This window comes from Phyllostomus discolor, chromosome 12 (genome assembly GCF_004126475.2).
Source record: "Phyllostomus discolor isolate MPI-MPIP mPhyDis1 chromosome 12, mPhyDis1.pri.v3, whole genome shotgun sequence".
Taxonomy (NCBI): domain Eukaryota; kingdom Metazoa; phylum Chordata; class Mammalia; order Chiroptera; family Phyllostomidae; genus Phyllostomus; species Phyllostomus discolor.
Window position 1 is genome coordinate 20,716,752 of NC_040914.2, and position 27,159 is coordinate 20,743,910.

The following is a 27,159-nucleotide window of genomic DNA, read 5'->3' on the forward strand; positions in this document are numbered from 1 at the left end:
TAAATTCATAAATAAGTGAACAACAAAATAGATGTTTCTCTCCCTTCTCTCAATTTAAAATCAATGGCAAAATAATAATCTAATCGGCATTTTGATTGAATTTGCATCAAAGATGTCACATGGATAGACGAAACATCCTCACAACATTCAAACAACCTTTATAGGAAAATAGTCTTTCATGCCATCAAGCACTCTTTTAAAAATATATTTAGTACTTAGGGGCGCAGAACTGGATTACCCATCGTCGCTGGACCCCGGCACGCTCTACTGTGCACCAGTTATTAAGCCATTATCTCTTGGTTTCAAATCCACTCCCCTCTTCCCTGCTTTGTGAGTCTGACGCTGGGACTCAAAAAACCCCCGCACATCTGCTTCGCCCACCAGCTATGCTACCCTTTGCCAGTAGGGGGCACCAAAGAGACCGCGGACACCTGGGGGAAGTAAAAGGGCGCCTCCTTCCTGCTTGCTCAATGCTTCTTTCCAGTTTCTTGTTCCCATCAGCATCACCCAGCACAGCTTTTTTACTCTTGCTGAGGCGGTTCCTTCTTGTAGCTGCTGGTAAGTCCAGTTTGCAATTTTTCCAAGTCTTGAGCATCCTCAGAAACGTCAGCGCCATTCCGCCCACTTGCTTCCTGAGAAGGTCCCAGTGCCTGGAGGCCTTCTGAGCTCAGACACACTGGCAAGCGCTGAGCAGCGTCTGAGTTTCATCTCCAGAGGGGGCCTCCTCCAAGGGTTCAGTTTCAATAATTCTAAATTTTATCCGTTGGGTTTTTAACAGACATTTTATTTTTTAAAGAGAGGAGAGGGGAGGGAGAAAGAGGGCGAGAAACATGGATCGGTTGCCTCTCGTATGTGTGCCAACCACGGACTGAACCCCCAAACCAGGCACGTGCCCTGAGTGGGAATCGAACTGGCAACTTTTGGCTCAACAACAACCAACCAAGTCACACCAGTCAGGTCTACCTTTTGTTTTTCTTGCCCCAAGGGCGATCGATAGCTACTTCCTGTAGTGACTCATAGTATGTTACCATAGGGCTCTCTTTCTGCCTTTTCGGTTACCTAGTTACCAACCCTTTATACCCAAGTACAGTAAGTAGTCCTTCCTTATCCACTGGGGATGTGTTCCAAGATCCCCAATGAATGCCTGAAATCCTGGGTATACTCATATGTATACCAAATATATTCCAAACCCTATTTATACTGTTTTTTTCCTATACATACCTCTGATAAAATTTAATTTATAAATTAGGCAGTAATTAATAAGAGAACAAATATAGGTAATAATAGAACAAAACTGGGTTTGCAGTTGTTCGTAGGGGAAATCATATAACAATTGACATATAATAATACAAGAATAAACTTTTGTGTCTTGTGTATTCACAACTGTAAGCCTACTTTTGCCCCATCCCATACTGTAATAAAAGTCAGGTGAATGGCTCGGGGCCATTATAAAGTAAAAGAAGGGTTCATTGAACACAAGCACTGAGATTCCACCCCCGTCGACCTGATAACCAAGTTGCCACTCAGTGGCTGGCGTGGAGACACTGGATGAAGGGGTAATTCATGGCCTGAGCAGGATGGAACTGGACCGCAGGAGATACCATCATGCCATTGACATGGTGCCCAATTTAAAACTAGTGAGTTATTTCTGGAATTTTCCATTAAATATTTTTGCCTTGCGGTTGACGATGGAAAGTGAAACTGTGAATGCAGGGGAGGGGACTATTGTAGTGTTTATGTGAAATCATCTCTGAAAATAACTGGTGTGACTTTTGTCACCTGAAGGTACCTTGATTGACACCAATATTTGCAACGGGAGGCAGATTGTCAAAGGTGGGGTTTGGAGGGGATGGGCTTTTGAAAGTGGGGAGGAGCTCCTTGCCAACTAGAAATGGGATGGCAGTAACCCACAGCATGCCGTAGGGTTGTGGTTATACTCAATATGTTATCACCGGTGTGGACAGTGATGAAATTCCAACTGACGTGAGTGATGGGGGTCCAAGTGGCTGCAGTCGACCATTATGGTACTGACAGTGGCCATGAGGTTAGTGGTATTCAGTGGCTCCTTCTGAGACACTGGCTGGAGATGGGATGATGTGGTGGGGACATGACAGGGTGCCTCCCACTGCCTCTGCTTCAGAGAGCTTCTCTGGAAGTGACCGTAGCTCTTTATTTTATTCATGGGGAAGGGAAGGAGAAAGAGAGGGAGAGAAACATCAATATGTGGTTGCCTCTTGGGTGCCCCCTACTGGGGACCTGGCCCGCAACCCAGGCATATGCCCTGACTGGGAATTGAACCGGCGACCCTTTGGCTCACAGGGCAGTACTCAATTCCTAGCCACACCAGCCAGGGCTAGGAAGTGGCTGCAGCTCTTGGTAGACCTGCTGTGGTTTTTGCTTCCATGGGGTGAGCCCAGTCCCTTGACTGACATCACCCCTCCTCTGCCCTTCATCCCAGGGATGGTGGAGGCTTCCTGCTGATGCTAATCACTGGCTTCCCTCACCATCCCCTTGCAGCCCCCCAGGTCTTCCATCACCTGTGCGACCATTCCACTAAGTCACATTCTACTTTTGGAATGGAAGTGTTCAAAGTGGGTGTTTGTTGGCTGGGCCTTGACTGCTTATAGTTGTTCTTGGTACAAAGAGTGGCCTCAGGAAACAGATCCTTAAGATGGGATTCTGGGGCTTTGTTGTTCATCTGTTTGAGCTTTTTAATTATTTTTTTAAAGATTGTATTTATTGTTAGTGGGGGGAGGGAGAAAGAGAGGGACACAAACATCAATGTGACAGAAACATCAATCGGTTGCCTCTCGTATGTCTCCCAACCAGGGATCGAACCCGTAACCCAGGCATGTGCCCTGACCATGGATCAAACAGGCAACCTTTTGGTATGAGGAACAATGCCCAGCCAGCTGACACATATCAGTCAGGGCCATCTGTTGGAGCTTTAATGAAATTATATCTTTGCAGGTAGAAAATGAGACTAGTTATCCCCAGAATACATTGTCTCTAGGAGCAATGTACAAGCAGCTTGGGGTAGATGAATATGTTGCAATACTGGATCTTGACCCATTAACTGTGTATCCTTATGTACGTGATTTAACCTCTCTGGGCCTGTGTTTCTTTCTCTGTGTCTTAGTTTGGGATGCTATTTAAACATACCATACACTGGGCAACTTAAACAACAAACACTTCTTTCTCACAGTTTCGGGGGCTAGGAAGTCCAAGGTCAAAGAGCTGGCAGATCTGGTGTCTAGAAAGAGCCTGGTTCTTGGTTTACAGATGGCTGCCTCCTTTCTGTGCCCTCACATGGTAGGGAGAGAAAGACTGTGTGTTTCTCCCTGTAAGGGCACTAATCCCGTCATGGGGCCCAACCCTCACAAACTCATCTGAACCCAATTACCTCTCGTTGGTTCCATTTCCAACTACTATCACATTGGGGATTAAGGCTTCAACACATGTATTTTGAGGCACAAAAACATACAGTCCATAGCACTCTGTAAAATGACAATAATTCATCCTCTGAGGGGTTTTATCTGCTGCCTCAGTTCCCATTACTTTGTGGGTACAAATGAAGCCACATGAATAAATCTCAAATCTGCTAGCTTTGAATCTATAAATCAACTGGGAAGAAGTAGCATCTTTATAATATCTTATAGACCATGACCTGGGTGGTGTGGCTCAGTGAATTGAGCACTGGCCTGTGAACCAGGGGGTTCTCAGTTCAATTCTGGGTCAGGGCACATGCCTGGGTTGCAGACCGGGCCCCCAGTCTTGGGCTTACACACAGAAGGCAACAGCACATTGATGTTTCTCTCCCTCTCTTTCTCTGTTCTTACCTTTCCCCACTCACTAAAAATGAATTTTAAAAATCTTTAAAAATAAATCTTATAGACCATCAATATGGCATAACTTCCATTCATTAAAGTCTTTAACTTCTCTCATATCATTTTTTAGATTCTTGAAAAAATCTTTCGTTTTATGCTACTTAGAAATAGTACCTTAACATTTTTCATCTTCCAACTTTTTATCACTGGTATACAGAAATAAATTGATATTTCAGTGTTCATCTTTTATTCAGCTTCCTGGCTAAACTCACTGACTTTTTAAAAAAGATTTTATTTACTCATTTATTTATTTATTTTTAGAGACAGGGAAGGGAAGGAGAAAGAGAAACATCAATGTGTGATTGGCTCTCGTGCACCCCCTACTGGGGACCTGGCCTGCAACCCAGGCATGTGCCCTGGCTGGGAATCAAACTGGTGACCCTTTGCTTCACAGTTCAGCACTCAATCCATTGAGCCACGCCAGCCAGGGCTGCTTTATGATTTGTTATGTTCATAATTATGCCATCTCAGAATAACCATAGTTTTCTCCTTCCCTATCCTTATACTCTTTCTTTTCTTAACTCATTGCAATAAGTTAGAATCAGGATTACCTTTGAGACAGAAGGAAAGGGTAGTGATTGGGAGGGAACATGAGAGGGGACTCAGGGGGTGCTAGAAGCTGAAATTTTATGTTTTAAAATTTAAAAAAATATTTATAACTTGAGAGAAAGGGGGAGAGGGAAACATTAACTTGTTGTTCCAGTTATTTATACACTCGTTGGTTATTACTTGTATGTGCCCTGACTCGGAATTGAACCCACAACCTTGGTGTATCAGGATGATACTCTAACCAACTGAGCTACCGGGGCCAGGGCCCAAGCTGAGTTTTTAAATCTTGGTGGTGGTTAAATGAACATGTCTATTATATGATAATTCATGGAGCTTTTGATTTGTGAATGTTTCTGTTTATATTGTACTTCAATTAAAAGCTAAAAGAACATTACTGTGGTGGTTTAAAACATGTCCACAAATTGACATTCTCTTCAAAATGTCTGTGAATTCTCTAACATGTCCCTTGAAAAAGATCTGGACTCAATTCTAAGGAATATAAAAAGGGGAAATGGCCCTGACCACTGTGGCACATTTGGTTGGGTGGTGTCGTCCCACAAAGCAAAAGGTCACCAGTTCCGATTCCCAGTCAGGGCACATGCCTGGGCTGTGAGTTTGTTCCCGGATGGGTGCGTACCACAGGCAACCGATGATGCTTCTCTTTCTCCCTTCCCCTCCATCTGAAAATAAATGAATAACATCTTTTGGGGGAAAAAAAAGGAGGAAATGATAATGTGCACCTTGAGCGACTAGGTCATCAAGGCACTTGTTCTCACGGACCGTGGGGAAGGTTAGCTGCCGTGAGCAGCTGAGGCCTCCAGATAACAGGCAACCACCAACCGAGGCCTCCAGCCAACAGCCCTGTGAGTGAGCCTTCCTGGATGCACGCACACCTTCCAGCCCCAGTCAAGCCTTCAGGTCCTGCAAACTCATGAGGACCCTGAGGCAGAACCATCCAGCTAAGCCGCCCCCAGACTCCTGAACTTCAGAAATTGTCACATAATAGCTCTGGCTGGTGTGGCTCAGTGGATTAAGCATGGGCTGTGAACCAAAGGGTTGCTGGTTCAATACCCAGTCTGGGCACATGCCTGGGTTGTGGGCCAGGTCCCCATCAGGGGGCACATGAGAGGCAATCACACATTGACGTTTCTCTCCCTCTCTTTCTCCTTCCCCTCTCTCTAAAAATATATAAATAAAATCTTGAAAAAAAAAAAGTAAATTGTCAGATAATATATGTCAGCTAATTTGGGGGGGGAATTTTTTATGTAGCAAGAGACAATTATCTAATAACAATCACCCTAAAAATGTTGGCTGACTGGCCCACACTGCACTGCAGAACCTTATTTTTACTCCCAGCCACCTTTCAACCAACTGGACCGGCATCGAACCGGACCGGCATTGGCGTCTCTCTGGAACCGAGACGGCCTCTGAGCTGAGGACCGAGTCCCGTGAGCGCAGAGACAGGGGTGCGGTGTGCCGCCCCCTTACTCGCCCTCTTCAGGGGTCGAAAGGGAGACAGAATTCATGCCAGCACGAGGAGCCATGTATTGTTCAGGAGTTGGGGCCCCCACGTTTCGGGGGAGTTCCCCCACCACTTCCTCCTCCCCCCATTGTCCCCGTGGACCCCTCAAGTGGCAGGGTGCTGAGCTGGTCGTGGAGGGAGCACATCTTCAAGTGCAGATAGTCCAGAGAGGCCGCCTTCTCCCTGTGAGGACAGAGCAGGGAGCTGGTGCTGGTGGGGCCGGACGCCAGGGGGGCTGGGGGAGGGGGTGACCCAGGCCCTATCCCCAAGACCTCACCCTCCTCCCTTGCCCTCAGCCTCCTTCCTCACTCCGGCTTCATCTTGTCCGTCAGCAGCAGGTTCTTGGCCCGCAAGGCCTCGTCTTGGGCCATCCGAAGGGTGGAGCTCAGGGCCTCTGCCCTGACGTGTTTGGCCAAGGCCTGGCGCTCCAGCTCCTGGGGAGAGGAGTGTAGGCGCGGCTGGGCTTGCCTGACTGGGCTGGGGGTGGAGGGGGAGCTGGATCGCGGAGGGCAAGGGGCAGGGTCCCCTGAGGCCCATGTACCTCCCCCAGGGTGTCCTGTTGCGCCTCTAGCCTGACCCCAGCTTCCCACAATGCACTGGCCTTCCAAATTCCGTTGTGTGCTGAACCTGTGTCTGTCCCACTGCCTGTCTCCCAATGCACTGGCCTTTTGTGTCCCAGCAGGCACTACGTCAGCATCTGTCATATTTCCCCCCCACATGACCACGGACCATCATGCACTGGGTGTGTGTCTGGGCCCCCGTGGCAATCATGTGGTCCCCTCTACATCTAATAATCCAGAAGACTTCACATCTCCTTATCTGTAGACCAGTCACCTCAGGGGTCCCTAGTACTCTGGCTCCCTGCATCCCAGAATGCACCAGGCCCCACCTCCTGTCATGTCTTAGCCCCACGACTCGGCCACATCAGTGCCCCTCACTCGTCTGACTCACCCACTGCAACTTGCAGCTCATCATTAGGCCATATCCCATAATACATTAGATCTCTGTGTTTCAGAATGTACACAGGCCTCAAGTTTAGCCCCGTCTACCCCGCACCACCAAGCTCAAGTTCATTAGCTGTTGGGCTTGAGTGATGCAATGCCCCATGAAGAGCTGTGGTTTCATTTCCCAAAATGCACTAACTTATGGTGACTTGAATTTGCTGGGCCCCCTGTCTGACCTCAGTGACCCGGCACAGTGCCTGGCCCCTTGTAAGGTCTACAGAACATCGGGTCTGTATTCCACGACGCTGTGGATGGGTCCGTCTCCTGTGTCCCACAAATGCCCTCTGTCCAATGTCCCATCATGCCTTGGGCAATGCCCATCACTCAAGTACCCAAAATGATTGACCAGTGGATCCTATGCTGGTCTGCAAATTGGCATGCCCTTCAAACTATGTCTGCAAATTCAAGGCTTCAAACTGCTTGCCCCTCCCCCCACCCCAGGCATTAAAGCCCAGCGCTCCCCCAACACCCGCTGCCCATGGCTCAGATCTGCCCAACCTGCCGCACACCAGCGGCACCTTACGCCCAGGGCTCCCCCCCCCGCTGCCCAGGCAAGAAAGTGGGGCATGATGGCCCATGGTCCCTGGTACCAGAATCTTCTTGTGGAGCCTCTGGCAGCTGGGGCAAGCAGGAGCCAGGCCCTTTTGCTTCACTTCGTCCACGAGCGGGGTCAGTGCGCGCTCCAGCAGCTGCTGCAGGGACTCCGTGGACAACTGCTGCCCCTGGCTGGGGGAGGGGTGGGCACCGGGACAAGAGGCCTAGCACTCACTCCATTCCCAGGATACCCACCTGCCCAGCCTCCGCCCAGACCCCCTTTCCACCATGCACCCACGCAACCTCGCCACCATGCACCAGGGCCGATGTGCAGTGCATGAGATGGCTTCTGGTTCCCACAGCAGCAGAATCCCACAATGCCTGGGGATTCTCACTCCCAGAGGGCATCCGATGGCCCTCAGTTCATCAACAACTCCTATTTCCCACAGTGGACTAATTAAACCCAGTCCCACACTCGATCGGAAGTCCTCCCCGTTCCTAACATGAACCCAGCATGGTATCCCTTGGCTTCTCGATACACCAAGGTCTCACCTTCCCCACAATGAGCTGGGAAACCCAGCCTCCCACCAGGCACCACATCCCAACCTTCCCACAGTGCACTAGAAATCCAGGATGCTTGACATAGATCAAGTCTTTCTTGTGTTCCACAAGACATTGACTCCACCTTGTGGGGAGGGAAGAAATGTGGCTCCCATAATGCACTGGAAATGTCTGGTCCTACAATACATGCATGGGGATGCCTTCCCTCCCACACTTGTCAATGTGCCCTCGCCCTCCATACTTCATCTTCATGGAATGCACTCACTGCCAGGCCTGGGCCCCTTACCTGGCACAGCGCATGCAAGGGCCTTGGGGGACCCGATCCAGGCTCATGGTGAGGTCAGACCCTCTTCGAGAGCTCTGAAATTGCCGGCCCAGCTCCTCCAGAATCGGTTTCATTGGGCCCAGCCCCTCCAGATCATTCCTCAGTGAAGCCACAGACACTGCTGACCGCTCCACCCTGAAGCGTGATAATAACCAGTGCGGCAACATCGCCTCTCCTAACAAAGCTGTGCGGGATACCCCACCAGGCCATGCCCCTCTCTGCTCTCATTGGGCCCTCCTTTTCTGTTTTAAGGTCTAGAATGCCCCTCCTTGTTCTCTGATTGGCTTTCTCAGTTCCTACTTGGCTCCTCCCTTTGTCCTTTTTAGGCGTGGAAAAAAACCCTTCTGTAACTGGCTCCACCCCTCAGTCCTTATTAGGTAGCGCAGGCCCCTTCCTATGCTCTAATTGGAGCTTCCTCTAATTAGTCTGGCCTTCTTGGTCCCAGCGGATTGGTCTACCCTTTCCCTCCATGCCCCGCCTTGCCACACCTCATGCTTTGGTCCTTACATGGTGCACAGTTCGTCAGTCCGGCCCCGTAGTTCTTGCAGGCCCCGCGCAGTCTGTGCCTGCTCACGCTGTGCCCGCTCCCACTGGCCCAGGAAGCCATCGAGCCTGCCACCCAGGCCCCCAAGCAGCCGCAGGGCCTCCTGCACTGCCCCCTCCTCCTGATGCCACCGGACGGTCAAGGAGGACACCTCCCTCCTGGAGGGGCAGAGGTAAGGAACAGATCACGGATAGGTTCAGACTCGCCGGGTCTACCCCGCCCCACCAGGACCACATCCATGGCTCCAGGCCCATTCAGTCCCCAAATTCTCCCATCCTGTCCATTTCTTGGAATCCTTCTGTGTCCTCTACAACCCTGCCTTTGTCCTCTTAACAGGGATCTTGGCCATCACTCATCCTGCCCTTCAGCCCCACATCATCTCCTCCAAGGACTTAACCCTGCCCCTCCCAAAAAAGCCCGCCCACCTTAGCTGTACTCTAAGCTAAGTTCTTCCAGTTCCTGCCCTTCTGGGTCACCACACGCACACCACTCCCTTCTAGGTTCTTCAAGGCTCCACCCCCTAGGCCTTGCCCCCTAAGATCTTCCAGGCCCCAACCCCATCGCCAGCCCCACTCACCTGAGCTCCTCCAGGCCCGCAGACACCTTCTGCAACTCCTGGTCGCTCAAGATGAGGCCTTCCCCTGCTCGGGGTCCCAGTCCACGGCCCCCTGGGGCCAGGCTCCGCTGTCGTGGGGGCTCATCAGGGCTGCCCGGGGGGCCAGAGCAGCCTGGGGGCTGGGCGGCCAGGCTCAGGCCCTGCCTGGAGAGACCCGCCTCCAGCTTCTGCTCCAGCTCCTGCAGCTGGGCCTCCTGCCTCCGGGGCGTCTCGTCCTGCAGCTGCTGCTGCAGGTAGCGCAGCTTCTCCTGGGCGGGCAAGGAGGGCATGGTTACTAGTCTAGCCCTTCTCTTCCCACCACTACCTCCACCCCCAAATGCACCCAAAGGATCCCTGAGATTAGAAAGTTAATGGATGTGGGGAGCAGGATGTTGGCAAGACTGGCTCAGAGTCTAAATGGACTCCCACTTGCTGTTCCTGGGGCCGTTTTTTCCCATTTCAAGTTCAACTACTTTAACCTCCTAAGGCCGACCCCCCTGTCCCTATCCAGCCCTCCACCCTCAATCCAGTCCTCCAAGGTGTCAGATTCCTGTCCCCCCTGTTTTGCAAGAATAACTGAAGCTCTTCCAACATTTTGTTGGGAAATGTGTGGGCACGCGGGCCCCACAGACATTCCCACTCAAAGTCCGACACAAATCCCTCCGTCCAGCACCTGAAGGAAGAAGTCTGACCAAGAACGGGAAGGGATGGGGTGCGGGGGCGTGGGGCGGGAAAGTTCCACCTGAAGCCTACTCAAGTTCCTTGTGTGTCTGATCCTCCTCCCAGACCCTGGGATCTCCCTTCCTCTTACCTCCAACAGGGCCGAGTTCTGCTTCAGGACGTTGGTTTTTATTTCCGCATCTTCCACCGACCGGGTCACCTTCCGGCAGTTCTCCTGGGTCAGGACACCAAGGCAGGGGCCCCGCCTTCCCATTCCAGCTCAGCCTCCCGGTGCTTCCCCGCCATTTCCCTACAGGCTCCACCTCTGATGCGAGGCACGATCCCACCCCCTTTCGCCCCCCAACCCAGCGTCTGCCTTCTTCATATTGGCCTGCCCCGTAGAAACCAGGTTCCTTGACTTTCTCCTTCAGCCTCTCCTGAGCTCCTTTTCTGCTCCCCCGACACCTGCCCACCCACTCCACTCCCCCCCAGCTTCCTCCCACCCTCTTCCCAAGTCCATTCCTTTCTCCCAACCCGTTCCTGCCCCCAGTGGCTCACCTTGAGTTGAGTACAGTACCCTTCTAGTTCTTCCGCCTCTTGCCGCCTCCTCTCTAGATTTTCACTCAGCACAGAGCACTCACTCTGGGGTGTGAAGGGGAGGCAGGGTCAGCCAGCTCCGCAAGGGGACACCCCGTGGGGAGGAGAGGCTGGGCCTGGGAAGGTCGCCTCCCTTTCCCAGCCTGTGTACCTCCCCAACTGGGCTGTGGGTGCATCGAGTTGGGGAAGGAGCCTAAGAAGGCAGTGGGACCCCGGAGGGAGAGGAGGCGTTGGGGGAGGGTGGTCCTCACACCTGCAGCGTCTGCACGTGCTGATTAACCCGGGTCGTCTTTTCCTTCAAGCTGGTGATGGAGTCTTTGGCGCGAACCAATCCACTGTTGACCCCACTCTGGGGAAGAATGGGAGACAGGTGGGTCATGGGTGTGTGGGAGCACACCCCAACCGTGAGAAAGTCTGGAGCTGGGAGGATGCTGTTTACACCTTGATCCTGCCCTAGAGTGGCTGTGTGACTTTGGGTGTGGGCTGTGCCTCTGTCGTTCTTGGTATTCATGCTCTGAAAACCAGGGGTGGACTTGTTTTCTGCTTGGTGGGCAGGAAGAAAAATAAGTAGGACCAGGAGGGAGTGGGGTTTACAGGGAGCACTCAGATATGTGGAGGAAGGAAGATGGTCTCGACCAAACACAGATAAAAAGCATTGGGGTCAGCTGGACTGTTGTGGCTCTGTTAGTTGGAAAAGCGAAAGTTTGCAGGTTCGATTCATGGTCAGGGCACATGCCTAGGTTGTGGGTTTAGTCCCTGGTCTGGTTTCACTCCCTCTCTTTTTCCCTCCCTTCTCCCCTCTCTAAGAATAAATGAATAAAATGAAATAAAAAGCCTTTGGCATCCACACACATAAATAAGAAAAACTGTTTTTAAAAATATTTTGTTTATTTATTTTTAGAGAAAGGGGAAGGAGAGAGGGAGAGAACCATCATGTGTAGTTGCCTCTCAAACTCCCCCTACTGGGAACCTGGCCCATAGTCCAGACAGGTGCCCTGACTGGAAATTGAACTGGTGACCCTTTGATTCGAAGCCCACACTCAATCCACTGAGCCACACCAGCCAGGGCAGAAAAACTGTTAAAACATGTTCTGACTTTCTCTCCAGGCATTGGAGAATTGAAAAGATTACTCACTCTCTAGAAACAAACACTCACTATGTACCAGGCCAAATACTTATACACATTCCCTCATTTTTTTCCTCATAACCACATCTCTTGAGGTTATTTGGCCCATTCTGCTAGGGAGACAAGTGAGACTCAGAGAGAAGATGTCCCTTGCACTCCCAGGTACATGGCACATGAGGTGGCCTAAGCTCTGGGTTTAAAATTAAACGAGGCCCCCTTACGTGCTGTATACCTGGGAGTTCAAGGGATGTCCCCATATGGCCTTTGATCACCACTACCTTTTTTTTTCCCCAGATTTTATTATTTATTTTTAGAGAGAGGGGAAGGGAGGGGGAGAGAGGGAGGGAAACATCAATGTGTGGTTGCCTCTCACGTGCCTCCTCCTGGGGACCTGGCCTGCAACCCAGGCACGTGCCCCAACTGGGAATCAAACTGATGGACTCTTTGGTTCACAGGCTGATGCTCAATCCACTGAGCCACAGCAGCCAGGGCATGATCTCTGTTCCCTTTTGTCACTGTAAAATGCTTTGTGATTCCTGCCCAAGTGGCTCAGAAGGGATGCCTACAGCATGTTCCACTCTCAGCTCTTCCACATTTACATAAGAGTTAGCCTAACATATAATGTCCTAGCCAAAGACTACATTTCCAAGGCTCCCTTGCAGCCAGGTATGGTCAGGTGCCTAAGTTTTGCATTATGAAAAGTGAGTGGGATAAAAGAAGACAATTTCCAAGTCAGGACTTTCACAAGAGAAAGGAGAGAGAATGGCCCCATTTCTTTGTTCATACTGGCAGGAATGCAAAATTGATGGCTAAAGCCAGAGCAGCTATCTTGGACCGTGCGATGGAAGACAGAACCAGACAGAAGAAGCCTGAATCCCAACACTGTGGAGCCATCACGCACAGTTCCATCCACTGAAGAAGACTTACACAGAGGAGATACCACTTGCCATCTCCTTTAAGCTGTGCTATTTTGTGTCTTTTTGTTATAGCAGCCAAACCTGTGACTTAATAGCTGAGCCACCAGAACACAGAAGCCTGCTATACTTGTTGAGACTTTCATTTTTAAAGATTTTATTTATTTTAAGAGAGAGGGAAAGGGAGGGAGAAAGAGAGGGAGAGAAACATCGATTTGAAAGAGAAACACCTATCACTGGCCTCTTGTATGCACCCCATCTGGGAACCGAACCCGCAACCCAGGCATGTGCTCTGACTGGGAATTGAACCGATGACCTTTCACTTCGTGGGATGATGATGGCCAACCAACTGAGCCACACCGATCAGGGCTACTTGTTCAGGCTTTTATGTGAGAAGTAAACCATCCTGCTTAAACAGGTAATCATGGTTTCTTTCACATTTGCTGAACTGATACACAAAGAAAAGAGAGAACAAGTTTCCTACACTGTAAGATGGGGACAACATTACATTTCTCGCGTGATTTCTGTGAACATGTGTGATAAGAAATATTGTATTCAGGCGACAGCAAAGTGAAGGAGTCAAAACCCCCCAAATTCCACCTCTCCATAAAATCAATGAAAAAAGCTGGCAAAAACTGTAAGAGTTAAGTCATCAAGAAGCTATAACAATTATAAATCTTTTTTTTTTTTTTAGTTTTTCTTTAGCCTTGGCTGGTGTGGCTGAGTGGATTGAGTGCCAGCCTGTAAACCAAAGTGCTGCTGGTTTGATTCCCAATCAGGGCACATGTTTGGGTTGCGGGCTGGGTCCCTGGCCAGGGGTGCATGAGAGACAAGCACACACTGGTGTTTCTCTCCCTTTCTTTCTCCTTTCCTTCCCCTCTCTCTAAAAATAAGTAAAATCTCTAAAAAATATACAGATTTTATTTATTTGTTTTTAGACAGAGGGGACAGCAGGGAGAGAAAGAGGGAGAGAAATATCAATGTGTGGTTGCCTCTTGGGTGCCCCTTACTGGGCAGATGTGCCCTGACTGGGAACCGAACTGGCGACCCTTTGGTTGGCAGGCTGGCACTCAATCCACTGAGCCATACCAGCCAGGGCAACAATTATAAATCTCTATGTACTGAACAGGACTTCAAAACACATGAAATCAAAACTGACAGAATTGAAGGGAGAAACTGACAGTTCAACCTTAATTGTTGACTTCAATACTTCACTTTTAATGATGGATAGAATAACTAGACGGAAGACCAGCAAGGAGATAGAAAATCTGAACAACAGTATAAATCAAGCAGCCCTGATAGACATCTGTAGAACACGCCACATAACAATGGTGGAATGCACATTCTTCCCAAGTGCACATGAAAGGTTCTCCAAAATTCTCACAAAATATGTTTTTTTACCTCGGTGAGCTCAGTAGAATGAGTTTAGAGATCAACACTAGAATGAAATTTGACAAAGTCACAAATATATGGAAACTAAGTACTATACACTGAAACAACCGGTGGGAAGAAGAAGAAATCAAGAAAAACCATACAATGCTTTCGAATGTAGAAGCATGAAAACACAGTAAACCAAAACTTATGGGATCACAGAAAACAATACTTGGCGGGAAATTTGGAGCTCTAAACCCCTACATCAAAAAAGAAAGAACACAAGATTAATAACCTAAACTGCTGCTTTAAGAAACTAGAAAAAGAAGAACATACTAAATGTAGGGCTAGCACAGGGAAGGAAACAGTAAAGATTAGGATGGTAAAAAATGAAATGGGGAATAGAAAAACAGTAGTAAAATCCACAAAATGAGAAGTTGGTTTTTGTAAAAAAATCAACATAATTGACAAATCTTTAGCTATGTTGATCATGAGAAGGAGGAGACACACTATTTAAAATTAGGAAGGAAAGGGGGCATTACTCCTGATTTAAGGAAAAGAAAAGGATTATAAGGGAATACTATGGCCACTTGCATGCCATTGAGTTTGATAACCTAGATGAAGTGGGAGAATTCCTAGGAAAATGCTAAGAAAAGGATTATAAGGGAATACTATGGCCACTTGCATGCCATTGAGTTTGATAACCTAGATGAAGTGGGAGAATTCCTAGGAAAATGCTAACTGAAACCGACTCAGGAAGAACTGGGACAACTGTATAGATCTACAATGAGTAAAGAGATCAACTTAATAATCAAGCTTCCAACAAAGGAAAGCCCAGTACCAGATGGTTTCACTGATGAATTAGACCAATCATTAAAAAAGAATTGCTACCAATCCATCTCAGACTAAAAAAAAAAAAAAAAAAAAAGACAGGATGGAACAGTTTCTAATTGATTATATGAGGTTAATACTGCCCTGATACCCAAACCAAAGACATCACAAGAAAATAATACTATAGACCAATATCCCTTCTGAAGACAGTCACAAAAATTTTGAATAAAATCCTAACACATCAATTCCAGCAGCATGTAAAAAAGGATTACATGCCATAATCAAGTAGGATGTATCCCAGGAATGCAAAGTTGGTTTTACATGGAGAAATCAATCAATGCAATGTATAACATTAGTAGAAAATAGGGGAAAAAAGCACATGATCACGTCAATTCAGGAAAAATATTTGACAGACCCCAGTGTTCATGATAAAAACACTCAAGCTAGAAATAGGATGGAACTTCCTCATCCTGATGAAGGGTGTCTACAAACAAACAAACAAACAAATAAAAAACTATGGTAGTTTAAAATATGTCCATACATTCTTCCATGCTCCTTTAAAGTGTGAGCCTTATCCCCCCCCACTTGAGTGTGGGCTGGACATAGAGACTCATACCTAGTAAATAGAATAAGGCAGAACAGATGGTATGTGTCTTAGTTCCTAAAAGGAACTGTGGCCTCCTGCTTGCTCTCTCGTACTCTGGAGAGTGACAGCTGTCACATCTGCAGGAGCCACTTTCGGAGAGGACCCGGGTGGTGAGGAGCTGAGGCCACAACCCAAGAGCCACGTGAGTGCGCCATCCTGGAAGCAAGACCTCCGGCCCCAGTGGAGCCTTGAGATGGCCATGGGCCCTGCCGAGATCTTGACTGCAACCTCATGAGAGACCCTAAGCCAGAACCAGCCAACTGAGCTACTGTAGATTTGTGGTTCTAAGTTTTGGGGGTCATTTGTTTTGCAGCAATAGCTAACTAATACCCAAAGTGATCTTTTAAAAAAATGAAGACCCTGAAGGTCTTGGGTTCCCCCACTAGGGAGCTGCTCTGGGCGACTTGGTCCTCCCGCTGACTGGCTGTGGGACTCGGTGAGGGGACACCACCTCTCATGCCTGTTTTCCTGCCTGTACAAAGGAGATGGGACTACTAGCCACCTTCACAGGAGTGCTGTTGGGAGGAACTCAGGCTGGCACAGAAAAGTTCTTGGGTCAATACTTCTTTGACAAAGGGTAGCTGGGATCCCTGGGGGTATGTTTTAGCTTCACTGAGGGGCACGGTAAAGGCAGAGCCTGTCATCCTTGGCTAAGACCTGAAGGGCATGACGGAGGAAGCCCAAGACCTGGGGACAAAGGCCTCCTTGTTTACCCGCACGCCTTGTGTCTTAGCAATCCAGTTCCATACTTTAAGCCTGCCTCCGTGTCCCTTCTTATAAAATGGGAATGATAATACATGGATCAGATGGCAGTGAGGAAGCATCCACGGATATGATCAATAAGCCAAGTGAAGTGGTTGGCATCAGCATCATTAAAAATAAGGCCCACAGGATGGGATCTCCCAGGAAGGGGCTTGGAACGAACACCACGTGGCAGCCTCGGGGAAGAACGCACACAGCGGGACAGTTCCCGGGCAGAGGTCCGATGACCTGTCCTTCTTTGCCTTGATTCATGGACCTTCCCAAAAAGCATTTTTTTTTGTTTTAAAATTATTTCTTTATTTTTTTTCAGAGAGAGAGAGAGAAAGAGTGGGAGGTAAACATCTATGTGAGAGAGAAACATCAGTTGGCTGCCTCTTGCGCACCCCCAACCAGGCACCTAGCCCGCAACCTGGGCGTGTGCCCTGACTGAGGATGGAACCAGAGACCTTTCGGTTCCCAGGCCTGTGCTTCATCCACTGAACCACAGCAACCAGGGCAGCAATACTGCCTTTTCCATCACACCCTTCAGAATCATAGAAATGTCATAGCTTGGCACTGGCTGGGTAGCTCAATTGGTCAGAATGTCATCCCAATATGTCAAGGTTGTAGGTTCGATCCCCAGTCAGGGCACATACAAGCATCAACCAATGAATGCATAGATAAGTGGAACAACAAATCGATGTCTGTCTGTGTCTCCCGTTCCCTCCCTCTCTCCCTTTCCCTCTCTCTATCTCTAAAATTGATTTAAAAAATGATAAAAGATGTCATGGCTTAAGACAGAAGCCAAAGCTGTCTGCTTCATCATTTTCCCATTGCCTCTGTCCAGCCTGAACTTGTCACTCAACGAGCATCTGCATGCCCTGTTTCTCTAACCTCTCTCTCTGGGGTCTGCCCCTGTCCTTTCTGAATTTCTGTTCCCCTTCCCTCAGTCTCCGTCCCACTCTCCGGGACCTCTGTCCCCCCTCTCTCTGGGTCTCTCTGTCTCCCTCTCTGGGTTTCTGCCTCCTACTCCCTGCCGTCTCCAGCCTTCTCTCCTGATGTAGCTCGGATTCTGAATGCCACTGTGTATTCTTCCCATCCACACCTTCTCACTGCTCCTGCACGTACCCCGAGGTCTCAGCTGTCCTGGCTCCTGCCACTTTACTGAGAAGGAAGCCGAAGCCGCATAATAGACTGACGCTCCCCTGCAGCCCCACAGCGAGCTGGCTGGCGGCTGCATCAGGCCTTGAGCCCAGCTGCCCAGGGCTCTTTCTGAGGCATCACGATCCGCTGGGGAACTTGACTCAGAAATAGCTCTGGTGGGAGGCAAACTTCTGCACGTGCTGCCTGAGCCAGGCGCAGAGACAGGGGGAGGGAGGAAAGGGTTCTGCCTGGGGGAGGGGATGTCTACCAGGGGACTCTGCTTGCCCTGTTCCCTTCCCGCCCCCCGGTCCTCCTGCCCTGGACTCTTGCCCAACCCAGCCTCCTCTCCAGCCTCTCTGTCTCCGATCTCTGCCCTTCAAAACTCTCCCATGAAGCCCCAGAGGAGTCTTCTAGGGAAAGGACGGACTTCTGTTTTAGTGTCAGTCCCCCTAGGCTTCTAATCCTGGCCTGGTTTCTTTCAAGCTCTCTGAACTTGAACTTGCAGAGGTCCTTCCACCTCATTGGGCCTGTTTGTTAGTTTTGTTTTTGTTCTCATCTTAATTTTTTTAAAAATATGTTACTTATTTATTTTTAGAGAGAAGGGAAGGAGAAAGAGAGGAAGAGAAACATCAATGTGTGGTTGTCTCTTGAATGCCCCCCGCCACCTGCAACCCAGGCATGTGCACTGACTGGGAATCGAACCAGCAACCCTTTTATTCACAGGGCGGCACTCAATCCACTGAGCCACACCAGCCAGGACCCTTACAGGACTCCTAAGGGAGGAAAACAAGAGCCCCACTGTGGGGATGCGGCACAGTGCCCAGCACAGACCAGGTGCTCAGTAAATGGGAATGGAGCCAATATCCTAGCCGCTCCTTCCTTTCCCCTGCCTATGAACCCTCAGTGGGTCCCCACTGCCCTCAGGAGAACACGCACATTTCTCAGCCTGTGTGGCCTGTGCCCTGCCCCTCTCCAGCCTCATCTCCCTCACACTCCACCCTCCAGCTGCCGGGACCAGCTTGCCGTTGCCCCCGTTCCCCAGGGTCTTTGGAAGCCCTGTCCCTTTGCTAGCTGGAACAGCCTTCCCTGTCTTCTGCCTGGGGAACACCTTCCTTACCTTGGAGATGCAGCTTGTGTCCTGCCTTTTCTGGGCAGCCTTCCCTGACGGTGGCCGGCTGGCCCAGGGCCTCCCTGCCCAGGGCTGTCACAGTGGCCTCCCTGTCCCCCTCAGTGCAGGGTGCCCCACCCCGACCCCTGACTCGGAGCCTGGCTCCCCTGCTCACCAGCTGCCTAACCTTTGGCAGGCTCTTCAACCTCTGGGGGCCGCTCTATGTCCGTGTGTGAAATGGAGTAGATGATACTAATGATAATAACGATGATGAAAACCAGCACTTATTCCGTGGCTACTGCGGGGGCCTGTGCTGAGCACTTGATGTGAACAAACTGCCCTTCGTTGGCATGACAACCACATGAAGTGGGTATGGTTATATCCAGAACTCTGTCTTGGATAATGCCATATTTCTGCTCCTAGACCAGTGCCTGGAACATTATAGGCATTTAAGAACTATTTATTGAACCCTGACCAGCGTGGCTCAGTGGGTTGGGCATCATCCGACAAAGGGAAAGGTCGCCGGTTTGATGCCTGGTCAGGGCGCACGCCAGGGTTGCGGGCCAGGTCCCCAGTCAGGGTGTGTACAAAAGGCAACCTATCGATGTTTCTCACCCCCTGCTCCCTTCCCTCTCTAAAAACAAATAGATAGTGAGGAAAGAAGAATTAAATGAGGGAAAAAAGCATTTACGAAAGAGAGATGATTGTTGTAAGAGCACACACATGCATCTCCGTTTTACAGAAGAGGAAACCGTGGCTCCTGGAACACAGAAAGTACTTGGTAAGTGCCAGCGAATCCTGTTAGCATTACCATAAGCACGGTCACTTGATAGTGTTTGTCCTTGTCCACATCAAGCCCTGGCAGGTGGGTGGGAGTTGGAGGGAGAGCTAAAAGGACCACGCTCCAGTACTCTGTGCTGTAGGAGGAAAGTCTCTAAATGCTCATAGATCTTGCTCACCTCCCAGTTTGGCCCCGGCTTCTCCGGGGAACCCCTCAGAGAACTCCTACTCACCTGTCAAAGCCCAGTTCTGACCCTGTCTCCTCCAGGAAGCTTTCCCTGATACCCTCAGCCTGGTTTGAGGATCCCATTTCTGGGATCCCCAGTCCTGCTTCCGTTATGGGATTGGATCACTCCCAGTCGCTGTCGGTCACTCCCATCAGACTGGGAGCTTTTCCAGGCCTGGGATCCAGCCTGACTCCTGTCCACAACCCGGGTCTAACCCAGGACGTTGGGAAGTGACTGGATGAACTAAAGACCAAGTGCCAGGCAGCAGCATCACTCAGCAAAGCGGGAACAGATACATGGCTGGCAGTCAGGGGAGGAGGGGACACTTCCTCCTGGCTTTGAAGAGTGACCCCAGCGAAGAAGATGGCCAGCCCTCCCTTCTCGGTATCTGGCTGCCACCGGGGCAGGGACCCTCTCCCCTGGCTGGGGGCCCCTCACCAGTAACTCCGTGATGTCTGGATCCTCCGGAGCCCAGGGTGGGGTGGGGGAGGCGGAGGGCAGTGCCAGCAGGCCACTGTCGTCCGTGATGGAGTCTGTCGCGGAGGAGTCGGTGGGCTCCACGGCGGCCAGGTTGAGCAGCGACACGTTGGTGCAGGCCGAGGACCGTTTGAGGTTCAGGCACCAGTGCATTGGCTCGTGGGACATCCGAGGCTCCACCCTGTGGAGGAGGGTCAGGAGGGTCATGTGGGGTGTGGCCCCTCCTGCCTCCTGTGCTCGCATCCCCTGCTCTCTGGCTCCAAACTCATCATCTACTCTGCCTACTTTGTCCTTTAAAAAAAAAATCCATATATTTATTTGAGAGAGACCAGAGACAGAGAGAACCATCGATTTGTTGTTCCACTTATTCATGCAATCATTGGTTGATTCTTGTATGTGCCCTGATGGGGATCGAACCCGCAACCTTGGCCTATAAGGATGATGTTCTAGCCAGTTGAGCTACCCAGCCAGGGCTGCCTTCTTCTTTTCTCCCCCAATCCCCACCCTGCCGCTGACTTATTATTCCTTCCCCACTGACTCTCACCTCCTTCCCTCGGTCCTCACTCCCTTCTTCCTCTCAACCTACTCTCCCTCGCTTTATTTCTCCATTGCCACCACCCTCTCGCCTGCCCCTCCTCTGCCCGCTCCCCTTCCCGCAGCACCCACGGTGGGACTCATGCTCTGTTGGAGGCGGTACTGGGTGCTAGGACTGCCCCTGACAGGGTGTGACAAACTCACCCGAGGAACGACACGGCTTTCTTTTTCTTTGCGACCCCTTTAGCTGGGCTGGTCACCACCCCAGGAGCCTCGGGGACGATCTGGGAGCGGCTCTCCACCCCCGCAGGGGGGTCCCCAGCCTCGTGGATCTCTTTGGACTGCCAGATCGTCTTCACCACCACGCTGGCCATGGCGGGTGGGGGCCCTGCTCCCAGGGGCTCTCCACCTATTCTGACCACTGACCCTCCGCTCCAGTTCCTGTCTGCACAAGCCTGCCTCACAAAGGGCCCAACCACTGAGCCTCATTCAAGGGGGGGAGGGTGAAGTGCTCACTCAGCAGGTACCCCCGGGGGAGGGGGGTGTCCCAGTGAGCTCTTCTTGTCCAGATTCTAGTTCTAGCTCGTTCATTCCAGACCAGAACTGACCACGGGTGGGCCTACCCGTTCTTGGGAGGGGTCTGACTTCCCTCTCCCTGAGAGCAACCTCAGGGTCACCAACACCCCCACACTCATACTTGACTTTTTTAAGATTTATTTTCAGAGAGAGGGGGAGGGAGGGAGAACGAGAGGGAGGGAAATGTCAATGTGTGGTTGCCTCTCACATACCCCCTATTGGGGACCCCGCCTGCAACCCAGACATGTGCCCTGACTGGGAATCGAACCAGCGACTTCTGGTTCACAGGCCAGGGCTCAATCCACTGAACCACACCAGCCAGGACTGATTCGAGCCTTTTATAGTGTGTGAATTTTGCCTATGATTAAAAAAAAAAAGAAATCTAAACAAACATGGAACACTAATTGATGGTAAGCAGTGAAGAGTTTGGGTTTATATTAGTCTCTCAGGAGATCTCTAACAAAGTACCACAGACGGAGGGGAGTAAATCACAGAAATGTATTGACTTCCCATTCTGAAGGCTACAGGTCCAAGGTCAAAGTGTCAGCAGGGCTGGTTCGTCCTGAAGCTGTGAAGGAGAACCTATGGTGATGGGTAACCTCTCCCCGTGATCCTAGTGGCCTCAGGCGCCCCTTGGCTTATAGATGGCCATCTTCCCCCGGTGCCTTCGTGCTGTCTCCTCTCGGCCCTGTCTCGCTCTGTGTCCACATTTCCCCCATTTCATTAGGATTTTATTTGATTTTTAATTGTTTACTTATTTTTATCCTCACCCGAGGACATTTTTTCATTACAGAGAGAAGAAGCAGAGGAGAGAATGGGAGAGAGAGGGAGAGAGAGAAACATTGATTGGTTGCCTTCTCGCATGCAACCCCACTGGGGGGTTGAACCCACAGCCTGGGCACATGCCCTGGCTGGAAATGGAACCAGGGACCCTTCGGGCTGCAGGATGCTGCTCCAACCAACTGAGCCTCACCAGCTGGGGCAAGTCTCCGCCTTTTTAAAGACACAGTCATATCGGTCAGGGCCCACCCAAATGACCTCGTCTTAACGTGATCATATTCCAGTAAAGGTCACATTCACAGGTCCTGGGGGTTGGGACCTCTCCGTCTTCAGGGGTCGTGATTCCACCCAGAGGAGGGATGAAATACACTAATGTCTGCAGCTTACTTTGAATGAATCACAAACACAAAATGGGTTGAAGGGTGGAGAGAGGGGAGGCCGGCTGGACAAATATGCAATAGAGTAAGTGGAAGGAAATGTTAACAGCGGAACGGAGGTGAAAGGTCATATGTGGGTGTTCACTCTATGTTATTTTGACTTTTGGAATATTTAGATCTTTTCATAAAAAAAAATGTTGGGGAAGAAAGTGGGTGATGGGGATAAAATGGTGTGATGAGAAGATACTGAAATAGAGGACAGGCTGACAGTGACCAGAGGGGAGAGGGGAGGGAATTTCAGGGGAAAAGGGGAAGGGTTTGCAGGAACAAGTAAAAAGGGGGGTTGTGGAAACAGGAGGGAGGTGGGGAGGGCTGGGATGGGGGTAAAAGGCAGAAAACTGTACCTGAACAACAATTAAAATAAAAAAAAAAGGAATGATAAAGGCAGGCTTGCCTTAAAAGAATCCAGTGGGGGGTGGGGAAATTAAATGGAGGGGGTCATGGATTTATAGATGAAACAATAAAGGTCTGTATTGATCGTTGTTGGAGCTGGGTGCATTTAAAGTAGTTGTTGATAGATAGATATTTATTGCCAATTTATTATTCATATATTTATCTTTTTCTTCTTAAACATTGCTTATTACACACTCTTCTTTAACATTTCTTCTTTTCAAAAAATATTATTATTATTTTTTATTTTCAGAGAGGGGAAGAGAGAGAGAAGAGAGGGAGAGAAACATTTATGTGTTGTTGCCTCCCATGTGCCTCCCACTAGGGACCTGGCCCACAACCCAGGCATGTGCCCTAGACTGGGAATCAAACCAGCAACCCTTTGGCTAGCAGGCTGGTGTTCAATCCACTGAGCCACACCAGCCAGGGCTAACATTTCTTATAATACTGGTTTGGTGGTGATGAAATCCTTCAGCTTTTTCTTGTCTGTGAAGCTCTTTTGATTCTAAATGGTAGTTTTTGGGTTTTGGTTTTTTTTTTAAGATTTTATTTATTTATTTTTAGGGAGGGAAGAGGTGGGGAGAGAGAGAGAGAGAGAGGGAGAGAGAGAGAGAAAGAGAGAGAAGAGAAACATCAATGTGCGGTTGCTGGGGGTTATGGCCTGCAACCCAGGAATGTACCCTAGCTGGGAATTGAACCTGGGACACTTTGGTTCCCAGCCCGTGCTCAATCCACTGAGCTACGCCAGCCAGGGTTCTAAATGGTAGTTTTACTGGGTAGCATAATCTTGGTTGTAGGTCCTTGCTTTCTTCTTCTTCTTCTCCTCCACCTCACCTGAGGACATGCCCATTGATTTTAGAGAAAGCAGAAGGAAAGGAGAGAGAGAGGGAGAGAAACATTGATGTGAGAGAGAAACATTGATTGTTTGCCTCTCATAAGTGCCCCAACCAGGGACCTATTGTACTAGGATCAAACCCGCAGTTTAGGCATGTGCCCCAACCAGGAAATGAACCCACAAGCTTTCAGCTTATGGGATGACGCTTCAGTCAGGTGAGCCACATCAGCCAGGGCGTTCCTTTCTTTTCATCACTTTGAATATTCCTTGCCAATCCTTTCTTGCCTGCAATTTTTCTGTTCATAAATCAGCTGACGGTCTTATGGGAGCTCCCTTATAGACGACTAACTGCTTTTCTCTTGCTGTTTTTAAGAGTCTCTCTTTGTCTTTAACCTCTGCCATGTTAATTATGATGTGTCTTGGTGTGGGCCTCTTTGGGTTCATCTTGTTTGGGACTGTCAGTTCTTCCTGGACTGGGGTGTCTATTTCCTTGACCAGGTTAGAGAAGTTTTCCATCGTTATTTTTTTACATGGGTTTTCAATTTCTTGCTCTCTCTCTTCTTCTGGCACCCCGATGATACGAATGTTGGTATACTTGAAGTTGTCCCAGAGGCTCCTTATACTATGCTGATTTTTTTTAACTCTTTTTATTTTTGCTGTTCTGATTGGGTGTTTTCTGCTTCCTTATCTTTCAATTCTGATTTGATCCTCTGCTTCACGTGCTCCACTGCTGATTCCCAGTGATGTATGCTTCATTTCTGACTGTTTCTTCTTTATGTTCTCTCCCTGTCTTTATGTTTCCTATCTCTTTGTTTATGTTCTTTCTAAGTTCCTCTGCTCTTCACCTAAATTCAGTGAGTATTGTTATAACCAGTATTTTGAACTCTGCATCCGGCAGATTGCTTGTATCCATTTTGTTCAGTTCTTTTTCTGGAGTTTTGTTTAGTTCCTTTTCTGGAGTTTTTTTCTGGCCCACTTGCAGAAATGGGAAAAAGGAGCTGGAGGGGCGAATTCAGGTTTTGTTGTTGAGAAAACCTAGAGTTGATTTGCTCAGGTCAAAGCCTTAGGATCTATGATTGGCTCAACCCTTGAACTCCTCGAGGGGTTTCTGTGGTTCCCTCTTAATGCTCTGCCTTCAAACCAAAAAGGACTTGCCCAAACCTAACCTAGACCCCCAAACATGGACCTGTTCACGGTCTGAAAACTGAACAAGCGCCACCCCCTAAGCCCCAGAATGGTCTAGGTGCCACAGCCACTGTCATAGCCTTATGGCTACTGAGTGCTTTGAATGTGGCGAATCTCAACTAACACGTGGTATAAGTGAAAACCACCAGATTTCAAAGACAGAAAGATAAGAATGTCAAATGTGTTGAAATTATTATATTTGGGTATATTGGGTTAGGTAAAATATATTATTAAAAATTGCTTCACCTTTTCTTTTTCTTTAAACATCGCTGGAGTAAAATGAAAATTATGTTTCTGGTTCCCACAGTATTTCCATTGGTAAGCATTGCTGATTCAGGGGTAAAGTCCCCCTACGCCTGTAGGTGGCGCCACGTCTGACACTCCCCCCCACCCCCCCCTCCTGCCCCGCACAGGGTCAAACAGTCCCAGGATTCAGAATGCCCTTGCCTTTAGCCCGGTCCTGAAAATTAAACTTTGGCTAATGTATGGACTCTGAAGGGGGTTGGGAAAGGACCGAGTTCCTCCATCTCCCCACATCAAAAACCCAGAGTTAACTCCATCTGGTCCCACGCGGGCAGTGGGCGAAGGGTTGCAAGTGCTTGGTGAGAGGGGAGGAGAGCTGAGGAGGTGAGAGTAGCTTTTCCCATTTCCTTATAGCAGACCTTTCCTGCTCTTGGGACTCCGGACGTCTCTCTTCACAACCGTCTAAAGGCGGACTAGTTCAAACCCCACTACTGATATATATATAATTTTTTGTAATGCTGTTATCCTCAGGGAGAAAGCACTTTCTTCCATGTCACGAGTAGGTTCCTCCAAGTCCTTAAGATGCTTCCTATATCTTCCACAAAAAGGACTCTTTCCAACACCTGGTCCTAATAATTGTTGTTGTTTTTAATGGTGCCAGTCTACGTTCTTAGGGACAGACAGCACCCGCCCCCCGCCAACCCTTATTAGGAAGGGACTCTTGGTTACTAAAACTGCTGAGGAATGTCCGTCCTCCTAGAATCCAGAATGGACTTTTCCAAGCCCCTTCCTGAAAACCCAAATGGACGGACCCATTGACCCTGGAAGGTGGGCTCTTAGTCCATTCCCCCCCGGGACTCAGAGTGGACGTTCCCAGGAGCCAGGACACTCCCTCAAGGCTCATTCCAAGAATACCAAGCTTCAGAGATTAGAAAACGGTGGTGAGGGGTTTAGCTCTTTTAGTGAGAAATGGACTCTTCCAGTACCCTTTGCCCCAAATTTCCCAATGGCTCGAGGCGGTACAGTTCCGGATGCTTTGCTTTCCCAAAAGCCAGTCAACCAAAGCGGGTCTGTGGGGCGCCGAAGGATGGTGGGCGGGTCAAACACAACAGATCCACCTATTTCTCCCTTTTAATCAGCACTCTTCAGTACCAGGTCCCACTGTTGCTGAGAAGCTGCAAGTCTGGTGGAGTCACAATTTGAGTTGATATCTGTATCATGGCGTTATGGTTGCAAAAAAATTTAAAAAGGCATTGTATATTGAAAAGTGGTTAAAAGCCAAAATATAGTTTAAACCCAGCTGACACTTCCTAGCTGTGTGAACTTGGGCAAGTCATTCAACCTCTCTTGACCTCAGTTTTAACCTTTGTTTAATGGGATCAGATAAGAATTACTGTTTCCTCTGCCTCGGGATTCTTGGTCAGAGTCGGGGGTGGAGGAGAGTAGGGAGAAAGGGGAACAGAGAGACGCTTGCGCAGTAAACATCTCACGCCTTCTTGCCCCTCCCATATCCTTCCCTGCAGCAGGGAATTGCAGGAGACGCTCCACCTATCCCAGTCCAGCTGAGTGACACCCTCCCTTCTCCAGCTTTCTTCGCCCTCGCCCACACAACCGCCCAATCGCGGGCGGGAGTAGGACGGGCCCGGCGAGTCCACGACGCCTGCGGGGGCGTTTCCCCCACCCATTGGCCCAGTCAACGCAAGTCCCGCCTTCTCAAGCCCGCTCCCCGCCTTCTGTCACGTCAATCTCTCCTTTGCCGGACAGAGTCCGAATCCAATCACTAGAGGACCCGGCCGCGCGGAGGGGCCAGTACAACCGCACGTAATCGAACTCCGCCCGGCTCTTGGGCAACACCCCCTCACAAACGGAAATAGCGGGGCGCAGGACCAATCGTAGCGTCATGCCTTTGTCCTGCGGCCAATGAGAGAGGGAGCGAAGTACAGACCGAGTCTGAGCGGCAGTAACCTGTGCCAATGGGGATTGAGAGCTCAGGCGGCAGCAGAGAGGGGAGGGGCCGGGGGCGGTCCTGCGGCCTTC

At 49.7% G+C, this 27,159-nt stretch overlaps 1 protein-coding gene across 5 annotated transcripts; it reads right to left on the reverse strand.

Moving 5' to 3' along the window:
• Nucleotides 1–5,881: 5,881 nt before the first annotated feature.
• On the reverse strand, nucleotides 5,882–21,098 carry TSKS (testis specific serine kinase substrate). Of its 5 annotated transcripts, XM_028529949.2 has the most exons (11): nucleotides 20,881–21,098; nucleotides 20,104–20,323; nucleotides 11,032–11,127; nucleotides 10,740–10,823; nucleotides 10,333–10,416; nucleotides 9,504–9,790; nucleotides 8,890–9,084; nucleotides 8,344–8,517; nucleotides 7,553–7,688; nucleotides 6,268–6,392; nucleotides 5,962–6,141 (listed from the first exon to the last, which is right to left on the reverse strand). In XM_028529949.2, exons 1-11 carry the CDS (start codon nucleotides 21,048–21,050, stop codon nucleotides 5,988–5,990), a joined length of 1,725 nt encoding a protein of 574 aa, XP_028385750.1. In that variant the 5' UTR covers nucleotides 21,051–21,098; the 3' UTR covers nucleotides 5,962–5,987. The 5 variants fall into 5 exon arrangements, with proteins under 5 accessions (XP_028385751.2, XP_028385750.1, XP_035868468.1 ...); XM_028529950.2 differs by lacking the exon at nucleotides 20,881–21,098 and having other exon boundaries at nucleotides 5,882–6,141; nucleotides 6,268–6,435; nucleotides 20,104–20,324; XM_036012575.1 differs by lacking the exon at nucleotides 20,881–21,098 and having other exon boundaries at nucleotides 6,236–6,435; nucleotides 20,104–20,324.
• Nucleotides 21,099–27,159: the final 6,061 nt, after the last annotated feature.

What these genes read in the sequence shown, in the direction of transcription:
- TSKS (XM_028529949.2), bottom strand. Translation starts at nt 21,050, where the DNA reads ATGGCCAGCGTGGTGGTGAAGACGATCTGGCAGTCCAAAGAGATCCAC. An exon ending in CAGACATCACGGAGTTACTG is followed by an intron (nt 11,128 to 20,103) that starts GTGAGGGGCCCC and finishes ATTCTTCCCCAG; the next exon opens with AGTGGGGTCAACAGTGGATT. An exon ending in AGCACGTGCAGACGCTGCAG is followed by an intron (nt 10,824 to 11,031) that starts GTGTGAGGACCA and finishes TTCACACCCCAG; the next exon opens with AGTGAGTGCTCTGTGCTGAG.